The sequence below is a fragment of the Podarcis muralis genome, chromosome 8, assembly GCF_964188315.1.
Source record: "Podarcis muralis chromosome 8, rPodMur119.hap1.1, whole genome shotgun sequence".
Classification (NCBI taxonomy): Eukaryota; Metazoa; Chordata; class Lepidosauria; order Squamata; family Lacertidae; genus Podarcis; species Podarcis muralis.
In genome coordinates this window covers 50303317-50320596 of record NC_135662.1, presented here as the reverse complement: position 1 = coordinate 50320596, position 17280 = coordinate 50303317, and the positions used below count along the sequence as shown (strand labels likewise).

General features: G+C 42.1%; 1 protein-coding gene across 5 annotated transcripts in view; it reads right to left on the bottom strand.

Moving 5' to 3' along the window:
- LDLRAD4 (low density lipoprotein receptor class A domain containing 4) overlaps positions 1–17280 on the bottom strand; it is a 266839-nt gene that overhangs the window by 10011 nt on the left and 239548 nt on the right. For 3 of the 5 annotated variants that reach the window (XM_077933182.1, XM_077933181.1, XM_028737421.2), the window contains one exon: positions 2884–3038. In XM_077933182.1, the coding sequence (XP_077789308.1) occupies positions 2884–3038 (155 nt within the window). The other 2 variants (XM_028737426.2, XM_028737424.2) reach the window with 2 other exon arrangements.

Here is a 17280-nt window from a genome sequence, read left to right as displayed (position 1 = left end):
ACATCTAATTCGTTGGATACTTGATACCTCTCAGTCACTAAGGATGGCCACAGTTAAAACTTCCTTTTAGACTCTGAATACAACCAGTGAAAAAAATGCCAGACTGAGAGCCCAGATCACACCTGATTACTTCAACCCAACCTGATTACAGTGGTACCTCAGGTTACATACGCTTCAGGTTACAGACTCCGCTAACCCAGAAATATTACCTTGGGTTAAGAACTTTGCTTCAGGATGAGAACAGAAATCGTGCTCTGGCAGCACGGCGGCAGCAGGAGGCCCCATTAGCTAAAGTGGTGCTTCAGGTTAAGAACAGTTTCAGGTTAAGAACACACCTCCGGAACGAATTAAGTACTTAACCTGAGGTACCACTGTACTACAACCCAAATGTCTACTACAGAGAACAGCTGCACACTTCATGCAGCAATACATTTGCTACAAAAACACTGGCGCTTCCTGGAAACACATTAAGGGTGTGGAACATACATGTGCACTATCATGCCAATAAGTGCACATCTGGATAGCCCAGTCTAACCAGGACTTCTAGGCATGATTACGGGTACCTGCCAACCTAGCAGTTCGAAAGCACCCCCGGGTGCAAGTAGATAAATAGGGACCGCTTACTAGCGGGAAGGTAAACGGCATTTCCGTGTGCGGCTCTGGCTCGCCAGAGCAGCTTTGTCACGCTGGCCACGTGACCCGGAAGTGTCTGCGGACAGCGCTGGCTCCCGGCCTCTTGAGTGAGATGAGCGCACAACCCTAGAGTCTGTCAAGACTGGCCCGTACGGGCAGGGGTACCTTTAACATTACACACTCATTCATACTTTCTTTTCCTGTAGGTGTATTCTTGTCAGTTCTTTAGCCCTCATATGACCTTGTTGATTAAGAAAAGTTGCATTTATTACAGTTGCATGTGTTTTTTTGCATAGCAATAATGCCAGGGGTAGAAAACAACCACCCAAGAAGAAATTGCAGGTTTCTCTCCCCGCCCCCCAAGTATACATACATATATAGTGTAGTGGCCATGGAATTTGCATTGCTGTTCTGAAGCCCAATTCACGCTGGCCAGACTTGAGTCAACAACTTCTTTCATTCAGCTGGCAGAGGTTCCCTTATTTGTAGAGAACAGGTCATACAACTCATTTGCCATGAGGCAAGGCTGCCAGTTTGGCATGCAGAAAGACAGACCTCCAAAAACCTGAGCATCCTTTAAAAAATAGCCTTAGTTTAGTAAGATTATGGATAAGTGCCCCAGGATTGCTAAACATGACTAAGATTAAAAACAAAAAAAGTACTTGGAAATATTAACAATGGGGGAGCACCAGTCATACCTTCCTCTGTGAATGGCCTCAACCATTTGAAGAGTCATGGGTAGTGCTGGATCAGAAAGACTCAGATCCAAATCCCTAGTTAGTCATGGAGCTCCCTAAGTGGCCGTAAATTCTTTCTCTCCCTAATCTACCTTGTGAGGATATAAGGAAAAGCCCAATGAATGACCCTCGATGGCAGTGGAGATGGATGAGCTACAAAAATGTGATACAAAAGGGCGGGCCTTCACACTTCTTGAATGAAACAAAGCCAAGCACAGCCTTTAGATACATATGCAGAAGCATTTTAAAACTCTGCTAACTTTTCTGTAGTAAATCAGTAAGCACAGAATTTATTAGAGATAGGATACAGAGGCCCTTTTACCAGCTTCCCATGATTTGGTGGCCTGGATAGGTCGGCCGTGCCAGGGTGATTCATGCTCTAGTAACTCTTGGTTGGATTAATATGTGTTATATCTGGAACCACCCCAGTCAACCACCCGGAAGTTTTGGTTAGTGTAGAATTTGGCCATCAGAATTCTTACGGTTACAACCACAGCACTCATATCTTCTGAAAGTACAGTGGTACCTCTGGTTGCGAAGGGGATCCGTTCTGGAGCCCTGTTTGCAACATGAGCAGAATGCAACCCATGTCTGTGCGTGCGCAGGTCGCGATCCGTCACTTCTGCGCATGCACGTGACGTCATTTTGAGCATCTGCGCAAGCGGCCATACCTGGAAGTAACCCTTTCCGGTACTTCTGGGTCGCCACGGGACGCAACCTGAAAAGATTTAACCTGAAGCAAACGTAACAAGAGGTATGACTGTATTACAAAGACTAGCATATTCTCTAGAGCACAATTTAAGTTGCTGGTTCTTATACTTTGGGATCCAGATATCTGAGGAAGTACCTGTTCCCATTCCAGCTTGCCCGTGTCTTAAGATCTTCTGTTGAGGTCCTTCTCCAAGTAACCTTCTTTAACAGAGGAACGTTATGTAGTTACAAAGCAGAGGACACTTTTTGTGGTGGTGCCCCAACTGTGAAATGCTTTCTCAAAGGAGACATGTCTGATGCCAACATTTTTAATGCCAGATTAAGACTATTACATTCCTATTTGCCCAGGAATGTTAGATGGTCATAAATGTTATTCTTTAGACTTTTATCCTACTATCAATGTTTCTTCACATATGTTATATGTATTTGATGTATAAATGGTTCTCACACTTTTTTATATTGCCCTGGAATGTTCTCATGCAAGGCGGTTAAGAAATATCTGAACACAATTTCCTTTTTTTTTTTCTTTTTCCTGGTGACCAGTTGCTTGTCTGTAAACTCCCGGTGGCCCTGCCAAGTGAGGTGTGACTGGTGGCTACAAGAGAGAAAGATTTTTGTTGCTGGGATCCTATATGTGAATGTTCTTCCTAGATCGGCTTGCTTGGTTTCCAATAGTTTAGCCATACTGGAGGCTGCCCAGAGAATGTCATTATTGAGCAGCATATTAATATGGCAAATAAATAAAAGGTCTGCCACAAACATATATTAAACCAATATGGGTAGCATGGAAGTTTCAACTCACCGGTTGTAAAGATTCTTCTTGCCTCCTGCTTTGGCTCTGCCGACTGATGAATGACCGTGTTGACACTTTATAATGGTTCAACAAGCAGATGATCACCACTATCATAACAGTTATAACCACGATTATGATGATGATCTGAACAAACTCTAGTTCAGCTGTGGGAAAAGAAAGAGAGAAAAAGTGTCACTCTAGAGTAGATAAGGAGTGTTAAAAAAAGAGGAGGGTGAAACTGCAAGCTGATACCCAAAATAATCTATTTGTTGATGCATGTATATTGCTCAATAAAGTTTTTACTACAGCAAAAAAACGGATCCCAACACACTATTTCAGGGTTGAAATAGCTTTGTTTTTCCTCTTTGGAAAACAAATTTCAGAATAACAAAATCTGCAAACTGGAAAGGCTAAATAATTATGCCTTTTCCCTATCTGAGGATTCCCTCTTCCCTCAATGTCTAAAAAAAAAGATTCTCTTCTGATTTTCATCAGTGACACAGCACAGCAAAAAAATTCAATATAAATCATCCCCGCCACCGCCTTAGACATCATTTTTAAGCCTCGAAGTTAATTGATGAAGGAGAGCTCTAAATAAAAAAATGCAGCAACAAATCAAGTTGAGATGCTTTTTTAAAAAAACTTCTTGGATCATCTAGAAATACAAATCTTCTTGCACTTTCAGTATGTCATGTTGGGAAGTACACAGTGAACCGACTGCAAGGTAAGCTAATATCCTGGGTGAAAACATCCTTCAAGAAAAAGAAGTGTTTAAGTAACAACATCCTTCCTATTATTGCAATCAATTCAAGTAACTCGGCATCCAGGGGAATAGGAAGAAACCGGCACAAAATTGATAAATGATGCACTACTGTGCTGTCCTGCCATCCTGCTACATAAAGCTTTCTATAGAAGTTTCACATATAGACCAAAGACAGGTACAAGAAGGTATTCACAGTAGGGAAGGGATCCCTATCCGACTGGAGGTTTGACATGTGTCCAGAGTCTATTTTCATTAAGCTTGCAGAGAAAGAATGATAAAATCTTACAGTGGTGCAAAGTCTACCCACTTTTGGCTCTGGCCCTAAATTAACTTGTCCTGGCCAAAAACCCTTTGTAGAGAAATGGTTTTCCATTCCTACATACAGGTGGTGACCATTTTGTGCAAGGGTTCCATTCCTGGCCCTTACGCACATCGGTGGAGCAAGCAAAAACCTGTTCCACCCCGTTACGCCTTCTTTTGGGTCCAAAAGGCCCCAAGCATCAGTGGTCATGCATCAATTGGTTGAGCACAAAATGGTCCCCATCTGTACATAACACACTGATTTCTCCAACCTTAATGATGAGCAACATAATAACTTAACGGTCCTTTAAGAATTCAGAAGTTACAAGCACAGGAAACTCCAGAATTATAAGGACTGCTGTGCCACTGCCCACTTACCAGAATACTGAAATAAGTAATCGTTTATCTGTATCTAGTCTCCCATTAATATTACCACCATCACCACCACCACAGTAACAGTTCAATAAATGAAAAATGTAAGGGGAAGCTTAAATAACCAGAAGGATTCCTTTGAAGAAGAAGAAAACCCTGAATATGTAAAGCTTTCATTAAAGAAAAAAGGAACAAGGACTGACTTTCCTTGGCTCATACGGGATTGATTGTGTGTGTGTGTGTGCGCGCGCGCGCGCGCGCAGTGAAACCATGGTGATGAGAGATTAACCTAGAAAGTCACTGTAGTTTTACAAAGTCGCAATGCCCATAAAATGTCTTAAAGATTAAAGAAAACGCCCCAGGGTATTACAAATGTTTTCCTTTTGGAAGACATGATAATTGCTTTACACGCCTCAGATTCAATTAATGCATCAATTAAAATTATGGCACTTTGGGACAAACTTGTCACATCATTAATCTTGAAGGTTCACACCTTTAGCCATTCAAATTAACAGGAAAAACACATCAATGACAGAATAATGTACTTGTTTGTACGTGCAAGAATGAAAAGGTTTTCCTTCCATTCAGTTTCCTGTTTACAGCAAATACAAATCAAACTTCATATATGCATGGCAAACTGCAGTGCTGGGAGACCAGGGTTCGAATCCCTACTCAGCCATGAAGCTCACTGGTGCCCTTGGGCCAATCACAGTTTCTCAGCCTAACCTACCTCACAGGGTTGTTGTGAGGATAACATGAGGAGGGGGGAACCATACACACCACTTGAGCTCCTTGCAGGAATGGTGGGGTATTAATGAAATTAATAATATTTACAATTCACATCTTGAACAGCCCATGCATATATAAGATTAAGTCATATTTCAGCTAAAGCATGCCTTTGGTTATTTTCATTGGCTATACAGTCATACCTCTAGTTGCGTTAGGTTCATGTTGCGGATTTTCGGGTTGCGAACGCGGCAAACCCGGAAATGTATACTTCCGGGTTTCGCTGTGCGTGCACACATAAAAGTGTTCTGTGTGCTTCGCGCATGCGGAGTGCTCTGTGCACTTTGCGCACACGCAGAAGCGCTCTGTTGTGTCACACGCACACACAGAAGCGGCACTCTACTTACTGACTTTTCGGGGTGCAAATGGTACCCTGGAATGGATCACGTCCATAAGTAGAGGTACCCCTGTACTGGCCCAGCAATGGCAAAACAAAGCCAGAAATGTATTTTAAAAGTATGTATTAGCTAACATTTTAATGATCCAGAATCTTTCACGCATATGGAATTATGTAATCCACAAGCATAATGGTTGACACTTGGGCATCTTTAGCATGGCGGAAATTCAAAGAAAAGGCAAGATTATCATTCAGCCATTTCTAAAGCTAAGTGCACAAAAAGATGATCACGATTCCTATTCTTAAAGCTTTGGCTAGGCAGAAGGTGGAAAATATAGTTGTTATTTTTTTCTCCCTCCAAACTATTCCTTTTCCAATCATTGGGTTTTGAGATTAACAATCAAGATTTTGAAATAATCAAGATGTCTCACCTCCACAAGAATACAGAATGTAGAAAGTGGATTAGTGGTAGAATCTAACAACACCTGCCATACAAGGACATGCGTTCCAAGACCGTGCACAAAATCTTACCATTTTTCTGCATGCCGTGAGAATTATTCACAGTCTAAGGGAGGATTAAAAGGACCTCACTATGCAACTGAAGAAAACAGAAAATTTCCTTTTCTGCTTCCCTAATTGCTCCCTCATTATGGCTATGAATAAGGCAAAGTACAAATATTTTTAATTCAACCAGTGAGTTTCCCACTGCTGCTACCTCAAACTTCACATGCATCAGTCAATATGTTAGTTTATACTCAGGTCACTGCTGCAGCTGTTATTGACAACAGGGTACAAAAAAAAATCCTTGATTTCTGTGCCCTGTGTCCTCTTCCAGCATGCCTCCCCGAAGTACTAAGAGGGCACAAGGTTTAGGCTTAAAAAGCAGCAACCTAACTATTTCTCAACCACAGGACCCCAGCAGGCCGATTACTTGAGAGGCCAATAACCCAAGTACTTAATTGGCCCAAAGATATTTTATTACTGTGTCAATTGAGCAGCAGTTGTGAAAGAGCAATGTGCAAAATAAGTAATGTTGATTTAGGCTTTCCTAGAATGCGGTGATGGCTGGAATGACGTTATTTCTGCATCTGCCAAAAGCACAGACTTCTAAATTAATCAAGGGCCCTGAACATTTTTACAGAAGGCCAGTTCCTCTTTTCCTATGAATGGTTATTTTGAAAACAAAAAGTCTGAAAATATGCAAGCAAAATCTGATAAACAAGAACATTTTAAGAGGCAAAAATGAGATAAATAAAAGTAAGTTAAATATGTGCAGGTGTAGAAAAGGAGAGCAAGACGGACAGAAAAATGCAAGTCTACTCAGAAGTGCGTCCTACTGTGTTCAGTGGGATTTGCTTCCAAGTAAGCATGTAGAGCATTGCAGCCCAAGTGAGCCATAATCAGACCCTTTTGATCAACAGGATGTGGGTTGATTTCCAAAGTCACATCTTTAATTGCAGCATAGTTTCACAACTTTAACAGCAGTGTAGCTTCAAAGTCTGGGCTCTCTCCCCACATCCATATCACATCAGATCAGTTGTGTCTGCATTCCAAAACCCAGCACTGGGGATTATTTCCACAAGGTGAAGGAAAACAATTTTTATACAAAGGCTTCATCTTGGCTCACACACTCATTTGCATACATAATTATAATACCCCCTCTAAGAATTTTTAACTCTTAATGAAAGCAACACATTTTAAGAGTCTTCAGTTTATATAATGGCAAGTGCTACTGCAAGAGAATAGATCAACAGTACTAGTACACATTTATTGCTATTTACATAGGATTATAAAAGTATGCCTGGTAGTATTTATCCTACTTATTTTGATGTCTCTGGGGTCATATAAAACCAGCATGAAAAGGCAAAATTAAAAGCACAAGCCTCCAACCTTTGTACATATAATAGTCACACATGTGAAACACTTCTATCATTATAAAGTGGAAACCAAAATAAGAGGCATATCCCCCACTCTTCAGTAGCTAATGCTGACTTGTGCCACAGTCTTGTACACCTTAGTCTACCTCACCGGCCCAGTTCTATACAGATATGATCTCCACCTGCAAGCATATATTTAAAACAAAAACATTTCAATTGCCCTGACCATGACTATCATCTATACATACATACTTGAACTGAATGGAACTTCTATCTGAGCTAGACATGAACTGGATTGGCTGTAAATTAACCGGGGTTTTTTTTTGGGGGGGGGGGGCTTTCTATGTTAGGTTCTTGAGTATGGATAGTCTTAAAATCTCCCAGAGAGATATAGTAACAGCAGCAAAAATACTAGACCCATTACACACAGTATGCTAAAGAAAGTAAAACAGAAAGCGGGTAGGCAGGAAGGTGATTAAGGGTTTAAGGCGAAGAGAAAGAAAAATAACTTGGAGACAAAATTAAACTAAGAGCTTGGCGGGGAGAGGGGAGTCTAGAATACCTCCTTCCAAAACCAGGTCTTTCAACTGAGCATCCTTCAGTGTTGTACTGTTAAGCTGGTCAGTGGACATAATCGTGTCCTCCTCCGCTGGGAAAGGAGCGCGTCGGGCATCGCCTTGGGCTCCCTGCAGCAGGCAGGCAGCGTCGTCCGAGTCTCCCGGTCGCCCAGGCGGGTGGGTGGGGGGTTGGGCTGGCCGCGTCTCTCCCTCGGCAGGCAGGCGAAAGCGGCCGGCGCTCCTAGACGCAACTCCGTCGGGGCGGCTCAGACCGCAAGCGGAGGCGCGCGCCGCCCGACAAGGGCCCGCAGAAGAGCGCACGAGCGCCGCGAAGCGGAGGACTCTTCTCCGAGGCCTCTCATGCTGCCCGGCCCGAGGCGAAGCCCCTGGAGAGGCTCCTCCGGGCCTCGCTCCACGCCACCGGCTGGGGCACAGAAGCACCCGCAGGGGAAAACACCGAAGGGGGCGACCCTGCGTAAAGGCGCATGGCGCAGCGCGCTCGGGATTTCTATAGGGTTTTGTTTTATTTTTAAAAAAAGTTTAAAAAGGAAGGAAAATCATAGAAAAAGAAAACGTCGACCTATTAATCCCGATTAGATGTCCTAATTCCATATATATATGGAGCTCCATATTGCACATGAAAAAAAATTAATATGGCCTAATTAAAAAGCCTAAGGAGGAAGAAAGGGAGAATGAGGGCGAAGGGTGGGGAGAAAGCCAAGGAAGACGCCGCTCTTACCAACTTCCCGCACCCAACTGCTCCGCCGCCGCGGCTGCTGCGCTCTTTAAACCAAGCCCCATGGACACTGTGGAGGCTTCTAATTCTTCCGCATTTCTGCTCCAGCGCGACGTGCGTCACTCCGTGCCCAAAACGCGGCCCTCGCCGCCGCGGCCGCCGCTTGACTCAGGAGGCTCCGCTGGGCTCCCTCCCCCGCCCAGCCCAGGCTCCGGCTACTATTGGAAACGGCGCGCACGTGCTCTTTCCAGCTGAGCGCTGCTCTCGGCGGCGGCGGCATCACACACACACACCCAGACACGGCGCTGCCAGTGCCGACCCGTGTCACAAGAGCTTCCTTGTCTCGGTTTCCCCGCCAGCCACACCGTACGTTGAGTACATGAAGGTTACAGTATGCCGCCCTCCCGCCTCAGTCCCCACCCTGATCTATAGGAAACGCCGGTATGGAGATGAGCAGGGCCTGGAGGCTAATCTTCCCTCCGTGTGGTACGCGCACTGCCAACTCTTGACGCAGGCATCTGCCTCCAAGGCTCTGTCAAGTGAAATACTTAGTGGGGCGGCGAGGGAGGGGGGGGAGCGTGCCTGTGTGTTATCAACGGGATTAGGCTTAATGGGTCTACACCGCGGTAAAAATCTTCCAGCTGATTCTCATCTAGAAAAGGAGGCGTTTGGATGGATGTGGGTGTTTTAACACATGGCGCTCAGTTTGTAAATTCTGGTCACAATTAAGCTATTTCCACATGTAGCTAAGATTCTTCTCCTTTCCTTTTCCCACATCTTTAATCCAAATGAAAAACCAACACTGAAAAATTGTATGTTGACATACATTTTTTCAAATAGCTTTCTTCCACATCCTGTTTTGCAATATGGTGCATTGTACCAGATAAAAGAAAATGGGTTAGAACCATGATAGCCCTGGATTCAAATCGCTGCTCAAACCCAGTAGCTACACAGGAGTTGTGTGATTTATTTGTTTTTTAAGAAGCCGGTGATGTCTACATGGTCTTGAGCTCCTAGCAGAAAGGACAGGATGCAAAGTGATGAGCAAACACTGACAAGTGGAAAATAAAAATACAACCCCTGTGTATAGTCACCTCCAGACTTTTAACTATTTTGCAGGAAATAGTTGCATATCAGAATACTTGCATATCATAAATGTAGATGCAATTAAATTGGGGATTAAAGTGCTCTGGCAAAAAAAAACCCTTTTTTAAAAAAGGACTTTATGCAGTTAAAAAAGTGACAAGGAAATACACTAAAAACTGTGGGCTAATGATAGATGGGATGGTGTATAATCGGCTCACAAACAAATTGGGATAAATGTTCATTGTTATTTAATCTCTGCAAATAAATCAGAACAAATGCTCAATAAATAGTGAACACCATATAATCTTGGCCTAAACTTTGTGCAAGCACATCAGGATGAATGTTCAATGAACAGATAATCTAGAGGTGCCTAACATCTACTCAGAAGAAAGACCCATTAGGTTCAGTGACACTTACTCTCAAGTAAACTGTACTGCTTGCAGCCTGAAAGGCATTCTTAGGGCATTTCTAAACCTTTTTACTAGCCAAAGCCAGATGATACTCAGAAGCACTGTATGCCAAAATGTCACATTAAGAAGAAACATTTAGGGAGCTGGTGGTAGTGGCTTTTTAGAAATGCCCTTACTTAAGATGGCAAGTTTAAGCTGGTACACGAGTACTTCCACGGTGGAAGCCAAAACCCTTCATGTTTTTAGAGGGTACATTGCTGAAAGAGAGGAAATGCATCACCCAAAAGGGGGAAATATTTACATGAAATTTGCACATGATAGCCTAATTTCTGCATATACAGGCAACAACTGATTTACATGCATCCAACTGACAAGCAACCACGCACATGTGCATCGCGGTAATATGGCCAGAAAAGGGGGTGGAGGGACTTAGGCACACTCTGCCGTCACATGCAATGACCCAGAATGCAAACCCCTCCCCCACAGGTTGGGGTTTGTGTATACTGTAAATGCAAATCTAGAAACAATTAGTATTGATTTAAATAGATGTATAATGGGACGCGGGTGGCGCTGTGGGTAAAACCTCAGCGCCTAGGACTTGCCGATCGCATGGTCGGCGGTTCGAATCCCCGCAGCGGGGTGCGCTCCCGCTGCTCGGTCCCAGCGCCTGCCAACCTAGCAGTTCGAAAGCACCCCCGGGTGCAAGTAGATAAATAGGGACCGCTTACCAGCGGGAAGGTAAACGGCGTTTCCGTGTGCTGCTCTGGTGCCGGTTCGTCAGAGCAGCTTCGTCACACTGGCCACGTGACCCGGAAGTGTCTACGGACAGCGCTGGCCCCTGGCCTCTTGAGTGAGATGGGCGCACAACCCTAGAGTCTGTCAAGACTGGCCCGTACGGGCAGGGGTACCTTTACCTTTACTAAATAGATGTATAATCTTAGCATAGTGGGAAAACCTGTGCCAGGTGGCTGCTCAGTCTGCTGGCCAGGTGCTAATTGATGATGGGCAACTTCAAGGCCTGTCCTCTTCCTTCTTAGTATTATTCATCTTTGCATCAGACTGGTATCAGACAGCTCTTCAAAGAGAGGGCTCTCCTCTATAAAACAGGTCATCCAAGGCAAGTATTTTATGTACTGAATTTATTCATATCCCTCCCTCCCTGCAAAAGGAGTCTAGTTGCATTCTTGCTCTGAGTCAGGAACACAAAACATCTACTTCAAAAAGCAGAAGACAGTTAGTGAGCCCTAGACACATCGTGCAAGTAGCACCAAATGTGTCTGCCTCAAAAGAGACAGAAAAAATCCATGTGCAGGCAGGGCATGGGAATATCCCAAATGAAAATACTGAAGCAGAACCAGGTACTGTACAACTTGAGCGACAGAAAAAAACTGGATATAGGAAACAACATATCAAAAGCAAATCCTCTACCAGACGTATTAAAGCTGAGCTGCTTACACAATGCTGGATGCTGACAGAAAGTTATGACTTCTAGGCAGGACAGGACAGTACCAAGAACATTTCACCATGCATGGTTTTCTAAATATTATCCTTGGTTAGCACACTGTGCTGTTTTGAAAGGACCTACATAGCATTATGACATTTTATTTCCCAGCCAGTAGTACAAGGCGGACAGGACATGTTCATTGGCAAATTTGTTCCAAGTACAAAGACTTTGGTGAACCTGCAAGAGATAACTCACAAAGTAGAGGGTACAGTGTTTCCTATGAAGACTAGGCTTCTAGGCTTTTAGGTTTCTTTCTGCCATGAAAAGACAAAGGGTTTTGTTTGATGGCAACTTCATAAGTCATATGCAAGAGCTAGAGAAAAATAAACAAAATCTGAACTCTATAATATCAGCCAATGTGTACTGTGGGTGACACGACCTTGCTTTTTGTTGTAAGACTGGTACTACAGGTAACATGGTAGGCCTTTGGCAGTTTTGTGTTAAGGCAGGGAATATTTTTTTTATGGAAATTGGGTCAGACAAGTACACACCTGCAAGAATGCAGAATGAATTAATAAAGTTGTGTGGCCAAATTTTGAGGGAAGACACAGTTGTGAAGGCTAATACTTCCATGACATTTTTAATTTTAGTAGATGAAAAAACAGATATTTCTGTAATAGAACAACTCTATAGGTGTTGTGAAAGAAAGTGATAGGAATGCATCTGTACATGAGGAATTCCTGGGGTTTATTTCAATATAAGACCAAACTGCAGTAGGCATAACCAACACAGTTTTATCTGCTGATTTTGGAATAGATCTCAATAAGTTAGTTGGACAAGGATACAACAGTCATTCAACCATGGCAGGAAAATAAGATGGGGTTCTAGCATAAAACTATCCTCAGGCAGCCTTTGTCCACTGCTCATCCCATAGACATCATCTTACTGTAAATGAACTGAACAGTGTAAGTGATGTGTACAATGCTGTTGGCATAATTAAAACCATTATGAAAATCTTCCATGGGAGCATCCACAGATGACATCTAATACCCCAACTACCAATGCTATGTGAAACATGGAGTCAGAAATCAAGAGTATCTCTTCACATGCAGACAGTTACCCAAATATCACAACTCAAGCAATTAGCAGGATCGAGCAACACCAAGAAAAAACAAATTTCAGGCTAGTATGTATGTATTTATCTAATTTATATACCTGCCCTTCATCCGAAGATAACAGGGTGGTTCATAATATAAACTTTTATCATAGACATCCACTTTTACTATTTGTCTTGTGATCGTAAGCAAAGATTCTTCAATACCAGAACCAGTCACCCAAGCACTGGAATCTGTAAAGTTAGGTGCAATTGAAATGAAAGCACATATACAAAAGTTGCTGGGAATAATTTAACAGCACAGGGAAGCTAGTGGGAGACCATCAGCATAATAGAGGACAAGAAACTGGCAGATGAAGTGGCTGTAGAATTCAAAGCACCTAAACAAGACAAGCTAGTCCCCCAACCAATCCACAGAAGAGTTATGCCAGTGGTCCATCTACATTCCCAACCTGGATTCATTGATTACCTCATCAAGGGATTGTTTTAGTCATGAAAACTAGCCTGCTTACAGTTTACTGAAACTACATCCATCTCAGAAGTACCACACTGAAGGAAAATTTAAAAACTTGCAAGTCCATGTCAATTTCATCCAGGAGCTGTACAAATCTGAAAGCTTTAGGGATGAATCTGTCACTTGGTATGACTTGTAGGGAGAAGGAAATACACCCATCATCTTGTGACTTATGCAATATGAGCCTTACTGAACCACTGGACCACACCCAACTGTGCTCTGCTATTAAAATGGCCATCCCCACAGCACTTTCCTTACCAGTTACAACATGCACAGCTGAACAATTCTTTAGCACTTGGGGCAGAGTGCTGACACAGCTACATACCACAATGAGTGAAGATCAATTGTCTGGCTTGTTGGGTGTCCATAAGAGAAAAGTTGAAGAATTATCCCAAGGAGAAATTTATATTGACCATTTTGATGAAGACCCTCCAATACTCCAGCTTTTGTTTAAAGAGTGATCCACTTTGCATTATATTTTCCTTTATATTAGGGATAGACAAACATTAACAAAAAAAGTTTGACTTTTTCAGACCTTATGTCTGGCATTCACAACACCCAAGGCAGATAATATGCAAATAGTGTGTAATTCAGTATTATGATTTTTTAAAATTTGATATTATGGTACTGTTCAGTTGACAAAGCTGTATGCCTTTCTATTGCTTTACTCTATTACAGGCATAGGCAAACTTAGCCCTCCAGATGTTTTGGAACTACAACTCCCATCATCCCTAGCTAACAGGACCAGTGGTCAGGGATGATGGGAATCAAAACATCTGGAGGGCCGAGTTTGCCTATGCCTGCTCTATTATTACTAAATATATAAAGTTAGTAGTTCTGAAATGTATAATCCCATACAATACAGTAAACCGCCATTGTTTCTTGTTACTTCTCTTCAGCACCGTGTAATGATTTGTGGGATTTATCACAAGTCAACAATGTGTAGTCACAAATTATAGACCTTGCCCCCTCTGGGGGGAAAATTCTGAGGACACCCTTGGGAGAGAAAGTGTAGTGGGAGTGGCTTGGATGGATGGGAACGACTTGTATCCCCACCACCCCATTCATGAAGTCCATCACCATCACAGCATGGAATTGGGCTGCACTAGACTGGTGATGAGCAGGGTGACAGCATAGATCCTATAGGATAAAATGAATTAGGAGGAGGGGGATCCACTGAAAATTGGCAGGCGATGCAAGCAATGATATCATTTACACTACAGTGGTACCTCGAGTTAAGTACTTAATTCGTTCCGGAGGTCTGTTCTTAACCTGAAACTGTTCTTAACCTGAAGCACCACTTTAGCTAATGGGGCCTCCTGCTGCTGCCGCACCGCCAGAGCCCGATTTCTTTCTTCTTCTTTTTTAAATAATTTTTATTGAATGATTTTATGTTACAAAAAACAATACAGCCATACTACCACTCAATATAATTAAGAAATAAAAATTATATACATCGATATTTAGTTTGTTGTTTGTTATTTACCGTCTTATTTCCTCCCAAACATTGCATACAACAACCCACATATGTGCAGACACCCACACACCCACACCCACACACAAAATGATAATAATGAAAGTAAATATTTTTCCACTATTATCTTCCAAAATCTTTTCTTCAACTTTGACTTCCTGTCAAGTCCCTTTGCATATGTTTTATCTTACATTTGAATGTACACAAAACAATAAACCTTTCTGTATAATTTTTCTAATACATTCTGAAAACATAATAAATCCTTAATTGTTATCCACCTCCTTTTTGTTCCTTTATCACTCGAATGCTAGCAAGGAGTCAAAACTATTATTATATTTTTGAACATATCTTCTATAACCACCCCATTTTTCTGCAAATTTTTGCTTTGAGTTTCCTCTGAGTTTACTAGTCAATTGAGCCGTCTCCACCAATTCCTGTAATTTGATTTGCCAATCTATTATTTTTGGAGCCTCGTGATCTTTCCACCCCTTGGCCAGAGCCCGATTTCTGTTCTTATCCTGAAGCAAAGTTCCTAACCTGAAGCACTATTTCTGGGTTAGCGGAGTGTGGAACCTGAAGCGTATGTAACCTGAAGCGTGTGTAACCTGAGGTACCACTGTATTCTATACCAGACAACACTGGAACAAAGTTTCAGTCTGGTATAGGATACTTGGTTAATTCTAGACTAATAACAGACTAATACAGCAACTCCTATGGAATCTTATAATTCTTGAATCCATTCTGGCCATTATAGCAGAAATTCTGATAGTGTTTGGTTTTAACAATCCATTCCATTTTGGACTTCACTTTCCATGTAGTGGCAGTTTTACTGCTATGCATCTATTGCTCCTTTCTACCCCATCCCTCATTAACAAGTAATGAAACGCAGGGTGGCTTCATATAAAATAGCGCTTTGAAACACTTACTAAAACATTAAAACAGCAGAAACATACATAACTGCTCCTTTTCCCTATCATGGGATGAACACAGATTCTTCCCTCATTCAAAAGCCTGACAGAAGGGGGCTTACTACAACATCTGTCTCAAGAGTTTTCATTGAGGACTTAGCATAAAAAGTTATGGATTGTTTGCTTATGAATGTGGAGATGAGTGTGCTTTACATGTCTGAAGGCCTAAGCTTATGTTTAATATACTGCTGTAGAAATATCCCTCTCAGGAGCCCAACAGCTGAAGGTAAAGGTAAAAGATAATGGACCCCTAGACGGTTAAGTCCAGTCAAATTTGACTATGAGGTGCAGCGCTCATCTCCGCTTTCAGGCCGAGGGAGCCGGCATTTGTGTGCAGACAGCTTTACAAGTCATATGGCCAACATGTCTAAACGGCTTCTGGCGCAATGAGACACTGTGACGGAAGTCAAAGCGCATGGAAATGCCATTTACCTGTTGAGGGTAAACCTGTTGATTGATACCTGTTGATGGTATGTGGGCAAGGCGGACAAAGAAAGAGGGGAAACATTTTCTCATTTGCTGAAAATAAGAAGTAAAGTGTGTGGCACCTCCACCTTTTTTTTAACATTTCAAATTGTATTTTATTTTGGTTTTAATGTGATTAGGTGTGAGCAAGTAAACAGATGGCACCAGCTTGGAGATTAGAAACAGAAGCCAGAAGAAATAAGTTTGGAGGAAGGATTTAAAACAAAAGTAGAGTGTTTAGGCTTCTATATTAAATCACTCTTAAAGCTTGCTTCATTTGACATTATTAGTAAGTACTTTGAAAACTAACCTGAATTTTTTTAAAAAATCTTCCAAAGCCTTGACTAAATCTCTTCTAAAATCTTGTTTCATAGATAAACACAGCTGTGCTTCATCCACAGTCCATGTGGTCCACCCACAGGCCATATCCATCCATTTAAAATGCCTCATTTTTGTGGCTGAGTTTGTTTTGTGCTATGCAGGAATGAATTATCCTGAGACATAGAGAAAAGCAAGCAAAGATTCAGGGTTGAATCTAGCCAAACATGCCTTGTAAGCCAGCAGTTCCTAAATAGTCATTTTGAGGTACGAGGCTGCTGACAATGTTATCATCTTGGCACAGTCAACGTATTACATGCATCAGAGAACTAGTGTGGTTCAGTGCATATTGCTGAATTTGGACTTCAAAGATCAGGTTCAAATCTCACTTCAGCCACTGAGTGGCTTCAGTATTACTTTATCGGCCATTTACATTATAAACATGGAAATAAAATTGTGACTTGCAAACTGTAAGGGTGAATTTAAACTGCAAAGGAGTTGGGATATTAAAAGTTCTAGCTGTGTAAATTAGAATAGTAAGCAGACACTACGCCTCCATTTTCATACTTCTTCACAACTATGAGAGTTAGTAACCTTTTTTAAGGTAAAAAACAACAACCTGTCATTCCTCATATTACATATGCATTCCTTGCCAGAGTCCTTATATTGTGGAACATGACTATGTGAAGAAGCATTCTGTTCTCACAAGTGAGTTAAATAACAGGGTACAGGGTGCAAATCCACACTGAGCTATTAATCTAACTAGATGACTCAGGTCTAGTCAATATCTGTCAGCCTAACCTATCACTCAAGATTGTGTTGAGAATAAAAAGGATCAAGGGAAAACTACCCTGAGTTCTTTTAGAGAAGGGTAGGACAGAAATG